The sequence below is a fragment of the Oculina patagonica genome, chromosome 6, assembly GCF_052425735.1.
Source record: "Oculina patagonica isolate OP01 chromosome 6, crgOcupat, whole genome shotgun sequence".
Taxonomy (NCBI): Eukaryota; Metazoa; Cnidaria; class Anthozoa; order Scleractinia; family Oculinidae; genus Oculina; species Oculina patagonica.
In genome coordinates, this window is record NC_135763.1 from 33,410,630 (window position 1) to 33,436,490 (window position 25,861).

The 25,861-nt window shown below is 37.6% G+C and overlaps 1 protein-coding gene and 1 pseudogene across 2 annotated transcripts; one reads left to right on the forward strand and one right to left on the reverse strand.

The window, feature by feature from the left end:
* The first annotated feature begins 697 nt into the window (after positions 1-697).
* Positions 698-13,442, forward strand: LOC144656723 (uncharacterized). Its single transcript, XM_078516961.1, has 7 exons — positions 698-794; positions 2,400-2,795; positions 3,622-3,856; positions 6,566-6,757; positions 7,431-7,469; positions 8,126-10,218; positions 10,280-13,442. The coding sequence occupies exons 1-6, from the start codon at positions 762-764 to the stop codon at positions 8,428-8,430; spliced, it is 1,200 nt and encodes a 399-aa protein (XP_078373087.1). The 5' UTR covers positions 698-761; the 3' UTR covers positions 8,431-10,218; positions 10,280-13,442.
* A 1,925-nt stretch (positions 13,443-15,367) lies between these two features.
* LOC144656763 (uncharacterized) lies at positions 15,368-24,735 on the reverse strand (annotated as a pseudogene). Its single transcript, XR_013571383.1, has 7 exons — positions 24,026-24,735; positions 23,417-23,479; positions 23,000-23,104; positions 22,132-22,227; positions 20,151-20,252; positions 19,281-19,394; positions 15,368-18,011 (listed from the first exon to the last, which is right to left on the reverse strand). The product of XR_013571383.1 is annotated as an uncharacterized LOC144656763 (transcript).
* Between the last annotated feature and the right edge of the window lie 1,126 nt (positions 24,736-25,861).

Sequence of the window (25,861 nt, forward strand, 5' to 3'; positions counted from 1 at the left end):
GAAGTTCGTGTCTTAAACAGGGTCAGGGTTTAGGAGGCCGGGCCGCACCTCCCTACCTGAAATTATGTTGAGTACCCCTCCCCCCACCCCCCCAACCCGAGCAGCAGACATCACATCACACCACACATGCAGCTGATCTGGGTGAACTTAAAATGGGGGTACATGTAGGTAGGCTGATTCTTCTTTTTCCCTCTCCCTTTCAAAAAAGGAACGCCTGATTGCAGGTTACAGATGGTCCAGGTCACGCACTCTCTCCTGTGAACAACCTGAACCATCTAAAAGTCAGGCTAGGGCCGAGGGCAAGGGGTAGGAACCTGGAGACGGGCCTGGAGAGGTTTAGACCCCCAAAAAGCAAAAAAAAAAAAAGAAAATTTATCACCTCTCGTTCACTTCCTACTTTATAGTAATGAGACCAGCAGCAATACGAAGCTCAATTTTTTTTTTTTCTCAAGTGTTACATTTCGCTTTTTCTTTTCGTTCTTTTTTTTTTTTCGCGTCTTTTTTGCGCGTTTGTAAATCTGGTCATAAATACAAAATCGCGGCATCCATTTGCTTCATTTACCCTGGGGCATGTCCGGACACATCCCGGCAGTTGTCCTGACACAAGGAGCGTTTTTATTGGAGGAGCACTTTTCTGACCAATCACGTTGCGTGTTATAAAGCGCTGCATGTAAATTACATCATTCTGTCTTTCGTCCCAGGGTGTCCTTTCACATCTTTTGTATGCATGCGTCCTGCGGATATGTAGTAGCGGCGAAAGGATGCGTTTTTTCGCTCTTTTTTCGTTTATTCTGGTAAGTACGACTCTCTTTCTTATCTTTACTGTATTTTTTAACGAGAGTATGCAACCGAGTTGTGTTCAAGGTGCTCTCGAACGAGCGTGATCGAGCTCAATCACATGGCGATCGGTTTGTGGTTGTTCATCAATATGCACACCCACTTGATCGATTACCGCTAATATGCCGATTTGTTTTACTTTCGGTTCGATTTGTGTGTTGAAATACAAACTCTGGCCAGATTCTTTAGTCTTTAGCTTTATATGAAACCCTGTCGGAATGTGCATATAGCGCCGACAAATTTTTGCTTCGGAAGGCACATTTTAATCGATGCTCTTCTCCACAGCGTGCGTGTCAAGATGAGAGACGTGAAATGGCACGTCACTGTGTATTAGAATGTCTTTAAATGTGCATTTTCTTTACCATAAAACTCAAACGAAACATTTTTTGGCTGGTTTTGACGAGGTTTCCTTGTAGCTGCTCAATATGTTATCTCATCGACAAAGAAGTAATTTATTTGGCTCCCCCTATATGCATTTCCTGTCGCTCAATATTTGTAAACTTTTATACACTTAAATTGAGAAGTTGTAAATTTAATTTTATTAAACCCAAAAAGTGATTGTAGGTTGTTTTCGTCTGTTACCTAGTATGGAAAGTGCTGTATTTTTAGCTTAACAAACATCAACTGAAGATATATGTCAGGGATCCGTCACAGATGAACAATATTTTTGTTTACATTTAAGGACATTTTTGCTTGTCGTTGCAAATATTATGTCTGTTCTCTGGAGGAATTTGGAATATTTTTGCCCAAGGACTTAAAATCTGTTTTTGAACCAGGAGTGAATCAATCATCTTGGGTTTATTTGCTCCAGAATTCTTACCAATCAGAGGCCTGAGAAATAAAACCCACATCAATACCAATTACAAATTTATTGCAGGCTCAGTTTTCTACCTTTTTCTAGTATCGACGTTTCAATTATCATATTTAATTTACAATCATACTCAATTATGAATAATTAAAATGTTCTGTAGTGACGGTCCATGCATCCAAACTGGCAGGAGAAGACATTTTCTACCATCAAATAAATGAACCATAAATAAAATCAAGTTATAATAAATAGCAGCAAAAGTTCATTCAGTTACAAGTTTAGTTGATGATTTTGAGATTTTGGGGTGACGGTAAAAAGCATTGTTTGAACACAAAATAGACAGCTGTTTGCACTGAAATACATGTAACTTCAGCGGTAACTAAGACAGGTGGCCTTCTAAACAGGGCTTCCGTTAACATACCGCACCATAAAATTCTAAAAATAGCCCCCCTCCCAAATTTAGAAGCAAAACTCGTAGTAAGCCTCCCAAATTAAACCCATACGCTTATATTTAGTTATAGTTCTTTATGACAGATAGCTATTCCAATTATAACCCCCTGTTGTATTTTACATCTTAATGATATGCTCCAAGAACTGTAATATTCATTTAATGATACAGGACTTTTTGTGATTAGTTAACTTTGTCTGTGTAACCCTGGTAACAGTAGCCGCACTGTAAGCCACCAAGGCATGAAGTTTTTTTAGCTATCATGCTCATTTCATCTTCACTTATTACGGCTTTTATATTTTGCAGTGTCTTGGATTAGTCCAAGCTAAAAATTGTACTGTGAATGAGTTTAAGTCGCCGACTGGGTTATGTTGCAAGTTATGTCCTGCGGGTGAATATATGACAAAAGACTGCACAGGAGATACACAGACAACATGCCAGGCATGTCCAAATGGTGAATTCACAAGTACATCAAATAATTTGACTTCTTGTCAAAAGTGTAGAAGTGGGATATTTTGTGGTGGAGGAAGGTTCTTGGTGAGCTGCACACCAACATCAGATGTTGAATGCAAGTGCCCTGCAAATAAATATTATGACACGCACACTTTACGATGTGGAGAATGCACAGTATGCGGCAGAGGGGAGAGAGTGGTCACACCCTGTCAGACATACAAGGATGCCACCTGCAAGGAGTGCCCAAAGGTAAGTCAAAATAATTACTTCAAGTACATGTACACCTGTTTTCAGTGTTACGTGCATAGCGGCTTTCTGTCAACACCTATCTATCGACATGCTTAACAAACAACAGGGATCAAAATCCACCAATCACAGCCCACTAACATGATCCTCTGACCTAAGTTGTGGGCTCACTTTCATGAAACGAACAACAGTATACATCGGTTTTGATTGGCTCATTTCAAACAGCACGTCGAAAGATGTTGTCAAAGACAGAAATTGTAGAAAGATAGCCATGCACATAACACTGAAAGTGGATGTAATTCTAACAACAGTGATCCAGTTCGCTTCTCAGTAATTCTTCCTGCAATTCAGTTTGACGCAGTCAAACCTTTCTTATGAAACATATTCATCTCATCCAGACACCTCTTAATTATGGATGGTTCACTTCGTCCAAAGGAAAACATGCATACCTCGTAATATGAACACCCCTGGGTTTCATTAATTTTTAAAGTAGGAAGGCACCAAAATGAGAGTAGGCAGGCAGAAAGAACATTTGAAATGAACTTTCTTTATGTTCGATATGAATCAAAGTAACCAGTTACTGACTCTTGAGTGTCCTGGTACTGGCACCCAGGTCCTGCCTTCTAATGACGACCCTGTAAACTTCTAATTTCATTGATATTTTTGTCTTCTTAAATAATGTTGAATGGGCTCTTGTTGGTCAATGCAAAGGATTTGCTTTTATCATGAGTAATCCCTTGCCAAGGAATCTCTTATTTTTGTATAAAAGCCATGATCATATGCTCATGGTATTTAATTCATATTTGCTTTTTTCCTTTAATTCTTCCAGGGTACATATTTAGATTCCGCGAGCAACAAATGTGAATTGTGCAGCTACTGCCACAAGGGGGAGGTAGTGGAGGAGGAATGTGCCATTTGGGCAGACACTGTCTGTAGGAGAGAGAAAACTCAAGTTATTTGTCCATCACAAAAAGCAGATCCTCCAATGCCAAGTACTCCTACAAATTTGACGCCTAAACTGCCAACTTCTGTATTGCCAAAAACTAGATCCAGATCACAGAAAGGTACTTGAACATTCAAATTTGTAGTTTGATATAACTCTTTTTAGGCTAAAGTGGCCATGTTTTGGACAAGGCTGAGAAGTTAAATTCTGTTTAAAAGATTTCTGTTTTCTTGACTTGGTCAGATTTATTTGTATATAGTGGGGGGTGGGTTGATACCTTATAACGACAACTATCATGTTACATTAAACAGCGAATTATTGCACCAACTGATGAGCAGACTTTTTCAGGCAAAGTTTTATAATTCTCCCTATAATTTTATTTTCATGTACGATGCTTTGTATAAAAACAATGCTGCCTGTACATTTGTTACAGTTTCATGGAGATTTGTATACCGTAATTTCCGGCCGTTTACCCGCACAGCAGATTACCCGCACCGGTCGATTTTTGCCAAAATGAGAAAAAAGATTCAGCAGATTACCCGCACTGACAGATAACCCGCACCCAAAAACAAAAAGAAAGTTATGCTAAATAGTTCGAGAACTCACAAATTTGAATTGATAGAGCGATTTGTAAGCCTTTCATGCTCGTGTCCACGTGGAATAAGATAAAAGTTTCTGCTATTTGGCCACAAATCGGGCAGTTAAAAGCATTCTTCTCAGCCATTACTTTCTTAAGTTTGATTTTACAAGTAAAATATCCAATGTATTAATGTTTAAGACTTAACAGAATGCGAATCGTTCGTTGTTGGAGCAATCGATCGTCGAGCGCCATTTTTGTTTGTCCTCGTTACGTTGAGAGAAAGCTGGGACGATTCGGTTCGCAATTTTCTCAAAAAAAACAAGATCTCGGGATCTACTTTTATATTAAGGTCATTGCCCTGAAATAGAACTGAACACAATTTTTTTACCAAACTTCGCCTACTGGTTTATTACTTTAAAGGAACTTAAATTTTGAAATAAAAAAGGGGGTCACCAGATTCGTTTAGGAGCAGGAAGACCTTGTATATTCCATATAATTCCTTTAAAATTCCTCTGCGAGTACCAGCAAATTACACGTTTTTAGCGATAATTTATTTTTCAAATACAAGAATTGATCTGTTTTCATTTTACAGAAAGAATTTGATCGCTACACCCAAAATATGAGAAAAAATTGATAGGTCACCAGACTCGTTTACGAGAAAGCGACAATTTACTTCTCTCGCGGACTAAGCCACATAGAAAAAAGCCGCCATTTTGTTTATGTGCGCGCGCTCGCGCGCGCTTATTACGCGTAAAATTCTGCGCAGTAAGGATGCGCAATGCAATACAGGGCAATGACCTTAAGGCAGTGCTAACTGTAAAGTTTTCACTGATGCGTCGAGTATTTTTGTAACATTTCTACACTTGCCAATGTTTTGTTTACATGCGTGCCGACAAATATATTTTTCATCAGGTTCCACTAATTATGTGCCGCCGCCGTGAATTCAACAGATCACTGAGATGTTTATTAATCTCAGGTTCTACTAGGTCTAAGAAATTGCTTGAAATGGGAAATTACTATATAACTCAAGGCAGCCCTAGCTAGGAATATTCCACTGATGTATCGAGTATTCTCGCATTTTTTATCACAGCACATGCCGATAAACGTCGTCATCATGTTTCAGTTTTGTTGTGATTTCCATAAAGCAGAAATGCGTTTATAGGTGTGAATTTTTTAAACAGAAAATGTAAAATTAACAAGGTAAGGAAATTATCGAAGCACACACACCAAGGGAAAAAATTGTATGGAATGTTTTCATATGTTTTGATCCAACTTGCATTGGCTTTAACTTTAATCAAGCAACATTGAGAATTCTAAAACAAATAAAGCACGATACAAGAATCGATAGGAAGTGTTTCTCAATTAAACAAACAAGTTATTATAACATAGGTCTGTGGCAAGCGTATATTTGATGACTCTTATCTCTTTTTTATCTTCTGTCAGTACTGTAATTGTTGTTTAATACTTACTGGAAGATTAAAAAATTATCAGATAACCCGCACCACCCTATTACCCGCACCAACGTTTATTTACTGAAAAATTAACGTATTACCCGCGGGTAATCTGCCAGAAATTACGGTAACTTTTGTTATTTTCAAGTTATGATTGTTAAAAATGAAAAATAATTTATATACAGTGGACAAGGCTAAAAAATGAAAATACTATTTATAAGAACGCAACGTTTTTGATGTGTTGTCATTATGAGTGTTATAAAGTTGTCAGAACCGCTGAATATGATGACGACAACACTTGTCATGTTGAACATGTTTTGTTCTTAATAGTAATTGGTTATTCATTTGTTACTAGAAATGAATACTTTTATATGAAATATTTTCTTCTGTTGTATTTTGCTCACATACAGACTCCCAATCAAGTACTTTAAAGCTGATTTCCATTCCATACTGCGCAGATTCGGGATTTGTTTTCGCTTTTGTTTTGAATTTGTTAAAACATTACACTTCGGTAATAGCAAACATGAAGTTTCATGAAGTTTCGTTCAAGAATTCCTGATGAGATGAAACATGAGTTTGAAATAGCATTGAGGTTTTTCTACTCATTATTATTGTTTTGCAAGGATATCTGGCGTTAATATTGAAGAAAAAAGATATTTTGTCACAGAATTTTTATCTTTGCTGGCAATCATTCCTTCGTGTGATACTCACATAAACATTGCAGCAGAGATTGCACAGTACGGACTGGAATTCATCTTTAAGCCATTCCAGTAACCAGATTTTTTGTTTTCTTTTTCAGATGATACAAGCCTGCCATCAGATTGGAACGAAAGAAGAATATTCAGTGACACTGTGACATGGGTTTTTTTAGGCCTCAATTTTGTGTTCATTTTTGTGATATTCTTTTTGGTTTTGCCTCGGATCAAAAGTTGTACTTCAAAAATAAAGACTCAAACTCCAAATGAGAATGTGGGCAGAGCATCCCCAAAGGGTATGTTACCAAGATTACAGCATGTTATAAGTAGTAAATTATTGCACTCGGAAGTATATAATTTCTTCCTTTTCCTTCCTCATTCACTAATCTGTGGCAACTTAGTATCTTTTAAGGAAGTTGGTCAGGTAGTTGTCTCCATTGGGAACATTTGCCTTATAAATTCAAAATATTTATTATTTAGTGATTTTGTAAGCTCGGGTAGTATTGCTGTTTCCCAAATACTGAAGTACATGTACATTGATCTGGGTAGCATGCTTTACCTTAATTTGGAAAGAAAAGGGAACATAATGTACAATAATATGTGCTTGTTTTGTATGTAACCTTAACAAGTTCGTGATTACTCAAACACTTGCGTAAGTATGCCTTTTGCAAGGAACAGCTTTTAACAGTGATTAGTTATGAACAACAGAGGTTATTCAGTGATGTAAATACCAGTAAAAGGCGGAAGGCGGACAGAATAGCACCTGGGGACTTGATTTTCCCAGCTTAAAGACTGTGTCTGGTTAGATGTTGCTTTTAATGTTACCCAAATTTTCTGCCTGTGATCAACAAGATTTCACCTGTTGGAAATCTAAGCTACCAGTACTTCCCTGGGTACTAGTTTATAATTTAGGTGCAAGCCTTCCTTTAACATATTAGGTAAAAACAATATTTTTCTGCTATTTTGCAGCTTCTGTTGTTTCAAACTCTAAATCAGACACTATCAAAGGTACTAAAAATTGCTTTGTATGTTACTGTCAGAATATATATTTTACTTCTTCTTACAATATCAACAAATTGTCTTCCAGGCAGGTGACAAAAATAAGAGAATAAGACATTTTAATCTTATATGTTTTTAGATTATTTTACGGCAAGTTATTTTTAGCTTTTATTTAAGACATTTTTTCAATGTAGTACCTCCCCCAAAATCACCCACTAGTGAGCGGCAACTTCTACTAAAATATTGTTGTGTTGTTGTTATCATTATCATTAATTAATTGTCACCTAAAGAAACTGACTGAATGGGAGGCACGGTGGCCTAATCATGGTTAGTGTGCCGGAATCCGGATCGAGTGGTCCAGGTTCGAGACCTGGCCAGGGTCACTGTGTTGTGGTTCTTGGGCAAGACACCTAACTCTCATAGTGCCTCTCTCCACCCAGGTGTATAAATGGGAACCGGCGACATAATGCTGGGGGGTACCCTACGATGGACTAGCATCCCATTCAGGGGGTAGTAGAAATATTTCTAGCCGCTTAATGCTACCGAAACCGGGATAAGCTCCCGCAGTATGGGCAGCATGGCTCGAAGCTTCCCCTTTAAAGAAACTGACTAACATGTTTTCCCCAGTTTCCAAATAGTTTCTAACTCTATTCCTTTTTTGTCAGAAAACAACATCAGATTCAGCACATTACCTGCTGATGTAATAGAACATTTGGCTACTTACCTCAATGCAAAGCAAGGGAGAAATTGGAAACACTTGGCAGGATTAATGGGCTACACCAGCACTTTCACACAAAACCTTGAGTTAACGCCAGTTGAGGCTACGCAAAAACTGATCCATGATTGGGAGCATCGTGGAAACGAGGCAACTGTGTATAAACTGTATTGTTATTTGAAGGAACTTGGTAGAGATGATGCAATAGCAGTCCTTTGGCCTTATCTGACAAGAAGGAGGGAAGAATTTGTGTGAAGAAACAACATTGAGCCCTTGCACAGGCCTGCATTGTTCAGAAAACTGATTTAACGCTACTGCTGAGATACAGTAGCTGAGTGAGGCAAGGTCACTTTTTATTCAACTCTAAAGACCGATTTACACGGTACGATTTTGTCGCGTGCGACATGCTTGCGACATGCTTACGACAGGCCTAACAGGTGTAAATCCAGCCTACAACTCGCTTACGACTGTCGTAGGCGTATCGTAAGCTTGTCGCATGCGACAAAATTGTACCGTGTAAATCGGCCTTAAGAATGTTTAAGAAGATTGGTCAAGACAAATAAATGAAAAACCTGAGTAACAATACTGTTGACATGTGCCATAAAGATTCATTTTAGCCCCATCCTTCCAAGAAGAGCTTATATTCTAATTTATGCCCCTGCAAATTACCAAATTACAGCAAGATGTCCACCTCTGTTATTTTAAACTTTCTGGGGTCAACAAGTCCATTTTTTGTCATCTTGATGTAAATAATTAAGGAGGATGGGATGCTGAAGAACTTTGTATCATGTTTTTTTTTTTTAATCCTAGCCTCTGGAAAATAATATTGCATGGTGTATGTTGTCCCTTCTTCGTTGTGGGATGTGCGGTGGTTTAATGGTTAGTGCATTGGACTCCGGATCAAGTGGTTCGGGTTCAAGCACAGGTTGGGGTCAGTGCATTGTGTTCTTAGGCAAGACACTAAACTCTCATAGTCCCTCTCTCCACTCAGGTTTACAAGTTGGTAACAGCAAATTTATTGCTGGGGGTAACCAGGCAGTGGACTTGCATCCCATCCCAACCCTCCCAGTTAAGACCATTTTAGTTGCCATGGGGACTAAATTTGAAACAAGGTCGCCAGCCTGGCGACTAAAATTGGGAGGAAAGATTGAAAGCATCAGCTTAATTTGGTGACTAAAATTTTTCACTGGCGACCAAACTTGAGTAGTTGGAGGCCAATTGGCCACTAAGGAAAAAAATAAACTTGGAGGGTTGCATCCAGGGTGGAGTAGAAATACCCCTAGCTGCTTAATGCTACAGAATCTGGGATAAACTCTTGCCTTACGGACAAGTAATGGGCATGAGTATAGACTTAACATGTACCTACTTTACCTGTTTTCATTAGGCACCCACTTGTGAATTTATACTTAACATGCATTCAATAAAGCAACCTATGGGCAAACTTGAATCTTTATGGTGCATGGCAATGTTGTCGCTCTGTGCTAATAAAATTAGGCTAATCCTGCTTTGAACAATATTGCGCTGTGGGCTGGTGGATCAAATGCTGTTTTGTAGCACACATGAGGTCACTTTAAAGGTAATAATTTCTCACATGCAAGTAACAAGGTGAATATGTTCTTACTAACAATTATGTTTTATTAGTTGAAATTCTGCCTGTTCTGAAGAGATAGTAGACCTATGGGTCATATTCTCTTACACTGGTGTTTGGAACAAGTTTCTTTCAGAAAACGTCTTTTTGTAAGCATTTTAGCTGTTTATTTGTTTTTAAGGTAAAGTACATACTAAAGTATGTTACACATGTCATACAGTTCTTGTAATGTTTTATATTAACTTTATTATTAATTATTATTTATTAATAATAATATTAATAATAGCTGTAAATTTAAATTAGTGTTAATTTGCATTGTAATGGGCTTTGCCATTCTCAGTCTGTTATTTGTTAAATTCAGCTGAAACATATGCATGCTCAATTTTCATTCATTTGTGTCCAGCTTTACAGCAAAGCTGAAATTTATATACTTGTTTAATTTTATTGCAATAGTAGTTTTGTCACCGGCCTCAAGAGTCCTCATGGGCCCGATGAGGATAAGTAAGTAGTAAGCAGTTTTGTCAGTTAATTGTGTGAAGTATTCTCAACAGAAAACATTAATACTTGGATTTTTTGGTGTAATACTCAAATATCATCAGTCAATGATAAGAGTCTTTGATAATTTACCTGAGAATGAAGCAGACCAATGTTACTGGCATTATTTTTTAATGCTTTTGTGTTTCTACCTTTATTTTTTTAAAGCTGCCATAAGGCACCCATTTTTTCGATCGCGAAATATCAGCGTGGAAGGGAAAGTATTATTTTTGCTAAGAATTTAACTTCTTTCTGTACATATTGAATACACCAGTATTTTTATAAAAGAGCTTTAATTTCTTTTTAAATTATGTTTTTGTGCTGTGCATTTTGCTGAGTTTAGAGCTTTTTTATTGAAAGGTTCATTTTGTATTTTGAATGAATTTATTTTTATACCAAAAATTTCTAATTAATGTGTGATGCATGTTGAATCACAACATTTTCCAACTGTCAGTTGAATGTTGTCAATGGAAATTGTAATCATTATTATAGACTGAATTATTAATGCAAATGCATTTAATTGATTTTGATATTTTGATCAGAGTCAGCTTTTTTACAATAGAAACTAATTGAAGTGATTGATGATTATACTTTTTTATAAGGTAAATAATTTTATATAACTGAAATCAGTTATCAGTATGAAAATCTAATCAAAAATTAGCTTTGTGTATCCAAGGCAAAGTTTTTGTTAGAAAATAGAAGCACTATTGCTAAAGTGTTAGAGTACAAAAAAATATGAATTAACTTGGGGATACATGTAGGAGGGAAAATCTCTAGACAACTGTAGTTATTGTTAAATTATGGCAAACCGTTTGCTTCTCAGTTGTTGTTGATAGCTTTATTGTTAATAGTTTGTAAGAGTAAAGGGAGAATGTCAATTCTCTTGTGACAGATTTGCCCACAGTTTATTGTAGGCTTATACCTGCCAACCTGTTCAGAGTCAATGACATCACCTTGAGATTTTTATTGAAGATGTGCCAGGATTTTCGAAGACAACATGGCAATGATCCAAAGTTTTCTGACAACAGCAGGCTAAAAAATTATGTTTTACAAAATGCTATGCTTGTCACCTTATTACTTCTTCCTTTTAAAGAGAATTCGAGGAATGTTTATTGATCGTCATTTGCAGGGCCGATGTTACTTATCTTGCAGTGGTTTATTTGAAAGTCTGTCAGTAAGGCTGACAAACTAAAATAATTTGGCTAGGTGTGAGTCCTACAGGCTTGAGACTCCTAAGGGGTCAGAGTTGGCAGGTATATGCTGATTGACTGTTATCTTATTCTAATTCCATTTTGATCTTTTAGGCTACTAAATGCAAATTATGATTCTTTGCATCGCATAGGTGAATGAAATGTACATTCAAATGAATGATTTATACAACACGGGTTCAAATGGGCAGTCACTAGTATTAGTTTTATAGTTTTGTTTGTCCAGTAGACATTGACAGTGATGATTTGAAATTGAAGTAGTAATGTGAATGAAGAGTTTGAAACTCTTGATACTGTTTTGGGTAAAAATCATTTTGTTTTCCACAGTGGACTGAGCCCATGTTGGGCTGGACATAAATTTATAATCTTAACAAGGATGTAGGGAGGGTTTAATTTCAAAATGGCAGTCATATACAGTAGTTAAGATAAGCTGTTTCTTAGTCGGTAGTTACTTCTTTGCTAAGACTTGTTGCGAGCTATCATTTGTGTAGACCCTGCTGGTAGTTCAGCAATGGTGATAAGATAATTATGTTACACAAGATTACAGCAGTTAAGGTATTATTGCGCTACTGTAATCATTCGGTTGTGCACAATTATTTGCTTGGACTAAGGTTAAGTGGAACCTTACTCTGGTCACTATGGCCATATTGATATAGCTGTATTAACAACACAAATATTTTAATAATAGCATTTGTTTAAAGCAATGAAATTTTGTTCAGATCAATTAAACAAAGCACCCATTTACGGTGGAATGCCGATTTCTTGAACCTGGAAGGGAAACAAAGAATTTTAAACACAGGTTTAACATCGCAGTGATGGTCTTAGCGAAGCAAATCTAAGAAGAAATGACTTTTTTGAGTTATCAGGACGTCTTGGGATAGTGAGCGCTCGAGAAATCGGAATTCTACTGTAAATAAATCAAGGCTACTACTGTATCAAGAGGGATTCCACTTTTAACTGTTTTACCCTCTATTTTTTAATTGGCACATACAGTCAATAATTCCCACATGGAGATACAGTGGTAAAATAAGTATTGTTAGCACATTGTATTAATATTTGATACAATTATTTAAAGTTTGAATATATGAATCAGTTCAGTGGAGTATTTTATTCTTAAATCAGAACTCGATCTTTGCACAATTAATGCATTAAGCAATATCTTTATATTTGATTTATTTATTTGTTACACAAGGTAAATGAATCATAGTTATTTACTCCTGCTAAATATTATTAATCCATTCTTCAAATTGCAGCAAAATAATCTTTACTTGTACTTTTCTGCTAAAAATAACCAAAAAAAAAACAGGCAAGGTTTTGCTGCTAGTTTGGAGAATATTTCTTGATGGCGTTATAGTTAAAACCATGATACCGCCCCATAAAGAAAGTCCTGGCCCCAGTTGTTCAAAGGGTGGATATTACTATCGACCAGATAAATCACTATCCAGTGGATAGCATAGAGCAGTTTTCAATTGAGTGTCGTAAAACCAAAACCAAAGTTATTACTCTGACCAATCACAGACAATCCAGTGAACCAATCAAAACTCGAAGCAAATACATGTAGCTGGCACGAAGCACGGGAAAACGTGCGCGAGCTAGTCACGATTGGTTTTGGTTTTACTCCTGATTGGCTGAGAAAGTGGCGTGAGATTTTTAAGCCAATCACTAAGCGTAGTAATGCAAAACCAAAGCAAACGCAATCTACTTTCGACATTCAAGTGAAAACTGCTCTAGTATGTTTTGCTAAGACTTTGCACTGGGGTTTATCTGGGGGAACAACTGGGCCTTGATAAACAGTGTTCTGGTGTGAAATCAAGGTTTCGCTGTGCACGCTTGTAAATTAGAATCACTTTGTTTATTCTGTTATGGATTAGTTTTATGACAATACTCTGTGAATGAGCTTTTAACATAAAGGAAAAATATTTAAAGCTTTTATCAAGGAGAGTGTTATGTCATAGCTTGTTTTGTTCTGTTCAGCATCAGTTAGGTTATGTAATAGCTTTGTTGCTGGTTTTCACTATGGGTGTATTTAACTCAGAAGCACTCTGCAAATTGTGTGGTTCCAGAAAATATTGCCTTCCTCAGGGAAGACCAGGAACACAGTTGAATCCTGATAACTCAAACCTACAAGGGAAATTGAATTAGGTTCGAGTTATCAGGAGTCAGAGTTGTCAAGGGAAAAATTAGTAAGAAACTGACCTGGAGGGGAATTGAAAAAGGTTTGAGTTAGCAGGAGGTTCGAGTTATTGAGGGTTCCAGTTATCGGGATTCAACTATAACTTGCTTGATGTAAAATGTTTAGTTACTGTTGTTATGGCACAGTTTTACAATGTATGTAAATACAGCAAGTCAGGTCATTAAAGGTGGCTATTACAAATGTGAATTTTATTTAACAATTATTGAACATTGTTATTAAGCACAATATCGTTATCTGCTTGTTTTTTGGCCCGTAATGTTACTTTCGTATCGTTCTTCAAGAACACTGGAAAACGAGCTATCCCCCTAAAAGAGGGGGGGAATTAACAGCGTGTATTGCATCCATCCAATGTTGAATGGAGTACCACTAGCTTACAACTTGTGTATAGGGTGGAATAACCTCGCATTCAGGTCTGCATACAAGACAAAATGTGAAAGGATAGTTGCTTATTATACATCTGTCCTATGAACCACGTGACATGTTGAAGCCAATGAAATCCAGACATTGATCTGTTTGCTGTATAAATGACACCTGAACATTCGTCTGATCAGTAGATCCAAGAAACTTTACCAAAAGAAGATTGTAACCACCGTAGCAACCCTTGAAGCCATGCCACGAATAAAGAAAACCCCTCTTTATCCCGGGCACTTTTTATCTGGAAAAGCAACACCGAGCATGCATACCCTGGTGACGAGGCTGCCCAATCTCCACTCCAACTTCTGCACTCCTATTCTTCTCGTTAACTCAGCGCCATCCCCCCCCCCCCCCCTCCCTAAAAGATTTGAATTTTCGATACGGCGGGCTGAGCGGGACAAGACAGTCGATCAAGCTTTCTGTTTTGCTGTCTAAAGGAAGTTTGTCAGAGGACATCATTAAGTCCAGTGAAGGTATAAGTCCAACGATTTGCAGGTTACGCGTCGGCTATTATCCTACCTCAAACGAAGCGAAAAACGGGTTGACGATAACTAAAACTCGTTAATTCGCTGTTTGAGGTATTAAACGGTGCTTTCTTTAGACAGCAATTAAGAGCTTAAGCCACTTAATTGGGGATATGATCTTGAATTCAGTGGACCAATCTGCTCGGCCATGACGATATTTCACTTGAACTATACTGTGCCTAAAGACTTAAAAATATTTACTATAAGATGGAGGGGAGCTTTCTTTTTCGCCGAAATTAGATACATCCGAAAAATTGCAAAACGCATCAAAACAAATAAAATTAAGAAACGATTATAATAAATACAAACATTTCTAGTTATGCGAGTGGGATTTTCTCTGCCAATGCCTCTCAGTTCCTAGAAAGTTGGCCAAAACCGTTAGGGTTAACCCTAACCCTACTCTAGCTCGTAACCCTAACTTTTTTGGCAAAGTGCACCGATCTAGAAATTTTTATATTTTCCTGCATCGTCCTGTACAGCGCGAACAGCTAGCATTCGAGAAAGAGCATTCGAAAATTAAATCGGGTTTTACACAAGCTCCATCAACGATGGAGCTATCTAGAAACCAGAGCGCTGGGTTAAATCGAGTGCGTCGCTGCTTGTTCGCAAGAAAAAAAAAAGCTTTTCAGATGGAAAAGCACCCGCCCCAGTACATTTTTACCTGAATCGGTCTACATGTTCTGATATATTTATTTGCAGCGTTATTACTTTACAGCTTACATAAAATGCTTTTATTCTGCAATGCATACCTACGGAGCGATATAATAAACAAACCATTTTAGTGCTACGGGATAAAAAAAGAAAACAACCTGACCCACTGGGACTTGAACCCCGTGACATCCTGACACCTTCTCGAGTGCAGTGTGCTAATCTGACATGCTCAGTCATGCAAGGCAAATACGTCTTGTATCAATGCATAATAAACATTCCAATTGACATGCATATTTCCTTATTTCTGCTTTTTTAATTGCATCAAAGAAATGTTTGAATCACCTGCTGCTCGTACATTTTCAAGGTATGAAAACTAAACGTAAAACTCAGTTGTGGCTCGAAGAGCTCTTTCATTTACTGATGTTTCAACTGTGGTTAAATAAAGTTTTTCAATGTCAATAAAACCAAAGTCCCTGTTGCTTTATTCTGAGTCAGAGTCAGAGCCAGAATCAGTTTCAGAGTAAGAGTCAGAGTCAGATCCCGGTATAACAAAGATATAACGATTGCGATGTCCCAAGCGTTCGAGTTCAATTCTTGCCGCTAAACCTACATGGTTGTCAGATAAATCCAACCATGTCAGACTTGTATTCACGTTAAGTGCTTCAGCTAAACCAGCAGCACCATGGTCACCAACCTCATTTTCACATAAATGTAAACTTTTCAGAGTGGTATTCCTTTTGAGAGCTTCTGCTAGGCCAATAGCGCCCTGGTTACCAATGTAATTTCTAGACAAATCAAAGTCTGTTAAACTTGTATTCAATTTAAGTGCTTCAGACAAACCAGTAGCACCCTGGTTACCAATGTAATTTCTAGACAAATCCAAGTCTGTTAAACTTGTATTCAATTTAAGTGCTTCAGACAAACCAGTAGCACCCAGGTCACCAATCCTATTTTCACACAAATCCAACTGTCTCAAGTGATTATTCCCTTTTAGAGCTTCTGCTAGAGCAGCAGTGCCCTGGTCATCAATGCCAGTACGAGTCAAATCCAACCATGTCAGACTTGTATTCAATTTAAGTCCTTCAGATAAACTAGTAGCACCATGATCACCAATCTTACTGTCAAACAAACACAACCGTGTCAGATTTGTATTCACTTTTAGAGCTTCTGCTAGACTAGCAGAGCCCTTATTACCTATGTAACTTTGAGGCAATTCCAACGTTGTCAGAGTTGTATTCCATTTAAGCGCTTCAGCTAGAAGTTCAACGTCATCCGGATATACTTCAACGAAAAGAGTTTAAGTGTAAGAAATGACCCAAGCACACATGTCAATTTTATGTCAAAATTGCTGTTTTCTTTTTTACATTCTCTGATACAGTTCAATAAAACACCCAAGCACATATCGCCATCTTCATGGTTCACTTGTTTCGTTATACTCTTGACCAGAGCTTCTGTTGTTTCCTCACAACGTGCTGCCATCATGCCACATGTGAATTTAAGCACCTCTTCCAGATCATGGAAGTATCTTTCGTCAGCAACTAAGCTGTCGGTACTGATTTCTCCGTTAAGAAGCTGACAACACAGATAAAATGCTGCGAAGAATTCTTGGAAACTCTTGTGTAGAAAGCTGTAGCGTCGGCGCGGTCTTAGTTTCCTGCCTCCTGGCTGAACTGACAGAAATCCAAATCCTGGTAAGTCGGCTAAATGGCTTCCAAGTTCACTTTCCTCAAAGTCCAAGTTGCCTTCACGCAGACTCTTCAAAGCTATCCAACCAAGGTGTTTCAACTGATTTTTGTAAACTTCAATGAGATCTTTGTTGCTTTCTGAGATTCCTTTCTTCTGTATGTACCGTCGTAGGACACACTGTACTATTTCCACATACAATTCAGTTCTACTTTCCGGAAAAACACCCTTATATTCATCGCAGACTAGGCAAAGAAGTGCAGTGTTAAGAGGGTTTGCTGCCATGCCTCTCAAGTTGTTATCATTTTCTAGCCTGAACAAAAGCTCTTGGGCCAAATCCTCCATGGTTTTGAAGTACTTGACGATAAACTTCCGTGCATCATCTTCGGTAAACCCTTCGATCTCCAGCAGGGTGTCACAATGTATTCTTACCTTAACTCCAGCCTCGTGCCGTGCCGTGGCAACCAAGTAACATTTTGGAAGTACTCTGCCTTGAATGATTTCTGTTAACATTGTCAGTTTATTCGCTGGAACCTCGTCTAATCCATCTAGTATCAATAGTACGTTAGACTGGTTGTGGCGAATGAAGCTGAAGAATCTTTCTCTGACGTCTTCTTTGACATCTCGAGGCAGAAGTTGATCATCAATGGCCTCCCATAGGTCAAACTTTATATCACGACACCTCAGCAACAACACTGTTTCGAACCTTGGAAAGCAATCTTCTGATTCTTGTTTTCCTGTAGCCCAATCATATACAAGCTTTTTGCAGTATGTTGTCTTCCCCATACCAGGATTTCCTTCAATTAGAACTGTTCTTGGTTGTGGACATTCTTCATGTGGTTTAAAGATCCCAGACATATCAACCGTGTCGGTTGTCGCTGTTCCTCTCGTTTTCTTTCTGCTGACCACTTTGAGTCTGGTGAAAATATCATCAAGATGAAAATGAAATTCCTCACACCACGGAAACGGAGCGAGCCATCCCTCGCGGAGTTTGTAGAGCCGACGAATGCCATCAATAATCTCAGTTGGATCAAAAACATCTAGAAGTAAGTAGACAAAAGCCACTTCAACTACCTTGTCTATTCAGAGATAAAAATTCAGACGGCCTGAAAGGTTGACGTTTCTTAAAATAAACAAATAAAAAGTCGCGGCAAGACAGAGATTAAAATAACAACAGAAAACGAGAATTGATTTTGAATTTTTGCAATAAGCCGTTCCCTGTTCAGTCTTGTTCTATCTTACTTCACTTACTTCAACTTCTGAGATTCGTTCTAACTGTTTGGTTTTTACTGAAATATTGTTCGCATCTCAAGCCCTATTGATGATGGACTTTTAGGAGGCTCCAAAGGGTTTAATTTCAATTGTACAGCGTGCTTTCCGTGAAACGCGCGAGATGTGACGCCCGAGGAAGACGAATCCAAATTCCTTAAGGCCTCGTACGCTTGCAACATAATGGAAATAAACATGATGCATAAAATTTTTTGAACAAGAAAAGCCTAAAATTTGGTCAGTTGTCTTACGACATTTTTGATAAAAAGCAGCATTCAGCATAACCTCTAATTTGGAACATTTTTGAAATATGCACTTACAACAGAATTTGTATAAATGTAAATTACATATTTTTGATATACAATATTTTAAGTTTCATTATTTTCTTTTTTCAATTCTACAGAGAAAGTAACGGATATTCCAAGTTTTTAAAAGCACAGTAATGATACTAGTACTAAAATAAATAAATGCTGCAAGTACACTGTCACTTAAACAGTATTCACTTTCTCAATTGCTCGGCATTTTTTTATTAACAAATGCGGCGTCAGCCAAAAAACAACGCTTCTTACAATGTGTGCTACAGCGGTCCAATTAGATTTTTTCCTTGCTAGCCCATTTTCAATCCAGAGAAGAGTCTAAAACCAGTCGGTTTTGCAGGAGGCAATACGCTAGCACTCGAAACAGGTTTTCAATTAACAAAACGTGTACAACAACACCTAGCCACATGTAGCCTATTACAGCCCCAGCCCCTCCCCCAGCGTACTCTTCTTCTCTTTCTCACCGGTGTTTTCTTAGACTGTCCACAGCCCTCTATTTTTTCGTGTTTTTTTTTTTTCGATCGATGAGCGCGCGGTGAGAACGGACGACAGCGCAAAACGGAAAACGCAAGAGGGTCCCTCCTCCCCCAGCGCGCTCGGGCTTCGCGCTCGCCTCGTTTGCTTTTTTGCGTTGAAAAATCGAGAGGCTAGTGTTTTCCGAGGATAGCGCAGGCGGCTGTACAAAGCTACCCACATCTAGCAGAATATCCCAGCGAATCTTACCTTCCATCTCGGATTCTCTTTTTACAGGAGGTGGTCGGTTCATGAAAGTATGCAACTTGTCTTTCGTGTTTCCAATTTCAACTTTTATCTCCTCAAGTTTGTCTCTGGTGCTTTCTAAGAATCAAAATATTACTGATTAAGCTAAATCCAGACAGTGACCTTTTAATGTTTCTCTTTAAGGTTATTGCTCTGCATTGCATTACGCATCCTCACTGCGCAGAATTTTACGCATACTTAGCGCGCGCACATAAACAAAATGTTAATATGTCCGCCTGAACATGGAGAAAAATAACTTTCGCCTCTTTCTCGTAAACGAGTATGGTGACCTATCAATTTTTTTCTCAGATTTTGGGTGTAGCGATCAATTCAAGTTTTTCTGTAAAACGAAAAAAGATCAATTCTTATGTTTGAAAAATAAATTAGCACTGGAAATGTGTACTTTGCCACTCGCAATGTGTACCTTGTACTCGCAAGGAAATTATTAAGGAATTTTGTGGTATATACATTCAAGGTCTCCCTGCTCCTAAACGAATATGGAGACCCCCCTTTTTTATTTCAAAATATAAGTCCCCTTAAGGTAATCAACAAGTAGACAAAGTTTGGTTGAAAACCTATGTTCATTACTATTTCGGGGCAACGACCTTAATGGGCTATGTGTTACTGAATATTGAGTTTTGTTTTCCACCTGCAGCCCCTTTTCGTCTTTTTATCGTCACTGAGGCGATGGTCATGTCATGAAAAGTACAACTTAACCCGAGCAAGGCGAGATCAAAAACGACCTACATTTTCACCTTTGCAAAATGTTTCTTTCGCTGGATAAGCTGTTTCGTACTCTGTAAATACTGTTTCCACTTTTCATTCAGAACTGACCTCTATCTTTGGTTTCTTCTCTCTGTGCCATCAAAGTGTCCAGCTTGTCGCTCATGTTTCCTATCTCACTTTTCATCTGTTCAAGGTCGTTTCTGATTTTGTCTGAGAATGATGTTTTTTTTTTAGTTTTTATTGTTAAAGAAATAACAGTTATATGACAATAAATTCGTTACAAATACATTACAATACATGACACACATGACATACATTACGTATAAAACTTAGCCAGCTGATTTACATGAGCTTTCGTTCGGGTGTGAATGGGTGACTCCATAATCGTGCATTAACTATAATTGTAAAATTCATTAAATATTCATGCAGGTGCAAACCAATCCCAGTACCATATTCAGATCACATGTACACAACTGTAAACCCCAATACAAATCAATCAATAGAATTAACTTTTGATACAAACTCCTGCTCAGCTAATTAGTATTCATTAACTTTTGATACAGATCTGTACTGATTCGCATAACAATACTTTGCATTCAATTTATTGTTTTCATTTAAACGCCCATACAGATCTCCCGCTCATATCTTATCTACTACATAGTCATCGTAGTTTTTATACTAGTCACTGTATTTGTTTCTTTTTAGTACTCTCTTACGGGATATTATAAAGGGACTGTGTCACGGCTAAGTTAATTTGATGTTACAGTCGAAGCTCTCTTAACGGACACTCTCGTAAGCGGACAGCTCTACTAACGGCCGCCTTGTTTGAAACCCCGTTTTAACTCCCATACAAACTCTGTATTTTTACATTCTCGTAAGCGGACATTCCCGTAAGCGGCCGCGGACACTTTCAGAGATTACGACTTAGACTTTTTCTTTGTTTTTAAGCTCCCATAACCGGACACCCCCAAAGAAAATCCTATTAACAACCTCTGTGTCTTGTTTTTATCAATCAACTTTACATCGCCGTTTGTCACAATGATTTTACAGTAATTAGAGTACCATATTTCAGTGTTTTTTTTGTCGACATCCACGTCCAGATACATTTCGAAACACCCTTACATGCATATTAGCATTATGTTAGCTGGGCAAGCTCCCGTAAGCGGCCATCTATCCCATACACCTCTAGTGGCCGCTTACGAGAACCATTCTGGTAAGCGGCCAGCTCCAGTTGCGGACACTTTTTTCGCGTCCCGAGGGTGTCCGCTTACGAGAGCTTCGACTGTATTAAATTTGTCAAATATTCGCTATGAAACTAAATGTTTGCAAAGAAATTAATTCTGTGATTCTAAATGACAAAACCATAGCTTCATTGCAGCCAACTGTTATAATTGGCGTTATAACTTAAAGTTACAAGCAGACAAGATTATCTTTGAAAACTGTTCCGCTGGACCATATTTCAAAAACCCACATCGCAATCCGTTTCAATCTTCGACACTTTTGGCCATCCGTACCTTCTTTTGTATTTGGTGTGTTATTTAAATATTCCTTCTGTAATCACTGTTTTAAGAGGTTATTTTATATATTTAAACGAATTTAATGGTCATTTCCTATGCCTAAGTTTGGCTAAAATCCGTAACACGGTCCCTTTAGGGCTTTGTAATATTTTTTTATGAAGAGATATTATAGTTTTCATTTTTTTTTATCTGCACGTAAGTATTTCGAACGAGCTCTAGCTCACTTTACGTTACGTGGGTAAATGATTGATTGGTTGATCTAGTGTACAAAAGTATAAATGTTTGAAACATTAAAATTTCTACCAGTTTAATAATCATAGTTTTGTTTCCTGTTCATGTGTTGCTCCTTCTGTCTGCACGTAGAAGACGTAATTTACATGATGCTTTTAAAAGTCTTGTTTTTCTCCTCACAGTTTTTTAATTTGAACAGATCATTTTGCATTTTTCGCCAAGGTATTTTTTAACAAAGCATTCCATCCTTGTTTGTTCATTCATTAGTTGACGATCTCATTGTAAGCTTAAGGCAAACCCTTTTCGAAACATCAAATATTATAATGAAACTAAGCACTGACCCACTTCATCTTGGCTTGTTCCCGTCAAAGAGTCTAACTTTTCACTGACGTTTTGCACTTGACTTCCCAATTGACCGAGTTTCTCTTTTATATTTTCTGAAGATCAAAAAGTCAGCACGTAAGTTTCTGATCAAAATGGTATACAGAGGTCTCCGTACGTTCACGTTTTGTTGAGGGTCTGAATGGGGTTAACCGACTATCGACAAAGGGCGAAAAATATAACTGACAAACGACAAAATCATTTAATTTTCACTGACTACCGACATGAGGACCCTCCAATTCATACCCGACTAGCGACAAAAGGCGAAAAATATAACTGACAACCGACAAAGTGATAAAATTTTAACTGACTACCAACATGTGGACCCCCCCCCCCATTCAGACCCCCTTTGTTGTATGTATTTTTTGTTTCCTTTGTTTTTCAAATTGTCAAACGATAATCATACAGTAAACAGACCAGTTCCTAGCTGATAATTAACGCTTCTTCGCCTTTTTTTTTATTTCGTCGGAGAGCTTTTAAGTATTCACTTTCCAGTAAAATGCATAAATCTCTCTAACCGAAAGCTTCTTTCCCGAGAATCGACAGCACTACTAAGGTCACGGTGCACTTTTCCGGTGGTTATCAGTGACGTATCCAGACCTTCAGCTAAGGGGGGGGGGGGGGATCATCTAGACCCTAGAATAATGGGAAGGGGCCCGCTCTCGAAAAAAAAAAATTTCTAGGCCCTTTGGGCCTCTATTTGTTCTAAAAATAAAGGGGGGGGGGGGTGGTCGGCCCTCCCCCGGGCCCCTCTTCTAGATCCGCCACTGGTTATTATACTTTTTGTTGCCGTAGGCAACCTGTGCAAAAAGTTCCGTGCAAACTAACCTGCCGCATCTTGGCTCGATTCTTTTGCTTCCCTCAAACTGTCCATCTTTTCGCTCACATTTTGAACTTGATTTTCCACCTGCTCAAGTTTGTATTTCATGTTTCCTGAGTATCAAAACCATTTTACAAGACTATTTGTTTTAGAAATGGTTATAATGTGTAATTGAAAATTGAATTAACAGGACAGGAACCACCTGGATTGTGTTTTAATTTAAGAAAGTTGGTACAATTTCTAGGCGGTTTTCTGGACACTTGTTTTGCAGTATAGTGTTGTTTTGCCTTCTGTTAGAGGCAAATTACGAGATTATTTAGTTTTCCTCGACGCTTTCTTTAAGTGTTTAACACATGCATGCCACAAATGAAAACTGTGCATTTCAAATTTTGAAAGCTATTGGTTTAGTAAATATTTTAACAGACCTTCCACCTCTCCAAGTTTATCCTCGATGTTGCCTTTTTCTTCTTTCAACTGCTTGAGTAGCTCTTTAAGAAAAAAGCAAAAAAGAATATTTTAATAAAAAATGGATAATTAAACCTATACAATAAATATGTATTATTATTATTATTATTATTATTATTATTATTATAATAATAATAATAATAATAATAATCATTATTATTATTATTATTATTATTATTATTGCAAATGTTACTATCCTTAAGGTTATCTCTGTGCATGTGTAATAACATGAGAATACAATATTGTAATAGTGAAATGTAATTATAAGATAGTAGTATTAGAGATTTATAATTAATTAATTTTATTTTATTTATCTCTTCATTATTATTTTTTCTTAGTTTTATAATGTATGTAACTCTACTCTGTATATTAATGTTATTTTTTTGTAATTGCAATAAAATAAAATAAAAAAGCAAAAAGTGTAGTTCCGTCGTTAATCGATTTGATAACTTAACAATTACCCATCTATTGTAAGAAAAGATTAGAATCGTAGCCGGGAATCGTAGTTGCTTGTTCTGTAACATTTTCAGTTTTCTCCTTTTGGTCTTAAGGCTTCAGTTAAAACATACCTTCTATCTCATCAAGTTTGTCTTTGATGCTGTCTTCATCTTTCTTCCATTGCTTTAGCAGCTCTCTGTAGTGTTCCTCTGTGTCAGGATCCATGCACTCAGTCTTGAGCTTATTGATAGCGGCTCCATAACTCGCTCCTCCCAGTGCTACCAACACGTTACTAATATCCTGCCAGTAGGTGTTAAACGTTGCATCGTCAACAGAGGCTTGGCTGGCATGGCCATATACAGTATTTCGGTAGCACTTCACCCTGGCTATGTTGGCTTCTTTACTTCCGTCAGTAGGAAGTGGAAGACTGTCCCAGCCAGTAATGGGAGTGATCAAACCACATATGTTCCTCAGCAATACCATGAGGAGCGTTACATCAAAGCTCGCTGATGAAACAGCTGAAGGGGTAGTAGGATACAAAGTTCCCCATTGGATAGGATTAAGGATATTCTTCTTCCTAAGAGACTGTAGTAGTGTATGTACTGGAGTACTTGCCAAAACAAGGTGCAGTCCTGCTGGAGCGTGTATGCTATCAAATGTGTCTCTCAAGGCCTGGGATCCCACATCTACCAGAAGACGGCACAGCCTTGCATAGTTGGTCGTCTCCTTGGTGGATGCAACTGGTGGTGGAGCAGCTGAAGCCATGGACTGACGATTAAATAATGCTAAAAAATATTTATGTTAGTACAGGAATTATATATATTAGTCGCCATTGTTTACTCTTAACAGCTTAACCTAGTAATTATATTATACTCAAGTTGAGCGACATTCTCTTTGATTTAATTTGTTGTGGTTTTCATAAGCTTAAGCGCATCGTGAGTCACAAAGGGGAGGCCGATTAAAACAAGAAAAAATATAGCTAAGAATTACACAGTTTCTTATTTTATAGAACACGATCGCGAGCAGTCACTATTTTTTCGCAAAGTCCGTCAAACGTGAAGCGAAACAATAAATAACCGCGCGAGTCCGTCGAACGTGAAGTGTTTTTCGCGCGGTCATTTATTTTTTCGCTCCACGTTCGACGGACTCTGCAAAAAAACAGGGACTGCTCGTAGTCTACTAATTTTATAAATACATATGACAACAGAATGCTGCGTACCTTAATTCATAAAGACAATAAAATTCTTTTATAATTTATTTCTCTGTTCCTGATCCCCAAATGCTAGCAATCCACATCATAAACGGCGAAGAAAGACCTGCAGATGAAGCCGGCATTCCATCACCGATTTATTATTGCTGAAGCTAATTTTATTATACAAACATCGAGCAGTCATACTAAAAAAGACCGAAAAAGCTGAGACTGTTTAGAACACTGATAACTTGAAAGTGTTTCTTTATTATATAGAAAATTTCCTTACAAACTCTCTAATGCAACACTGATAGACGTTTTCTTAATTATTAATTAGGTACTGAGATATTCTCATTATAAACGCCTCAAATAAAAACCGACAAGAGATCTCGTCTTGATGAGAAGCAATCCTATTGGTCATACGATTTTTCACACTAGTGAAATAGATGGTACGACCAATCACAAGCCAGGTATGATTTTTTTTTTTTCAATAGTGATTTAAGTTGGCAGTTACCTGTCGCTGCGAATTCTATCATGGCTTTACCGACGGATTTTGGAGAATTTTTTAAAAGTCGAGAGAAGAAATCAAGATAAATAAAAAACGAAACGTCTGAAAACGTCCCTAAAAAAAAAAAATCGTGCCCGTGAGTCACATAAAGTTCGTACAATTTGTGCAAAACCAAATTGACATTGTAAAAACTCGCTTGGTATTTCCGACCGAAAATTGAAATACTGAAATACTCTCGGGAGCTAGGTTTCAATGATCATTTTTGTGGAT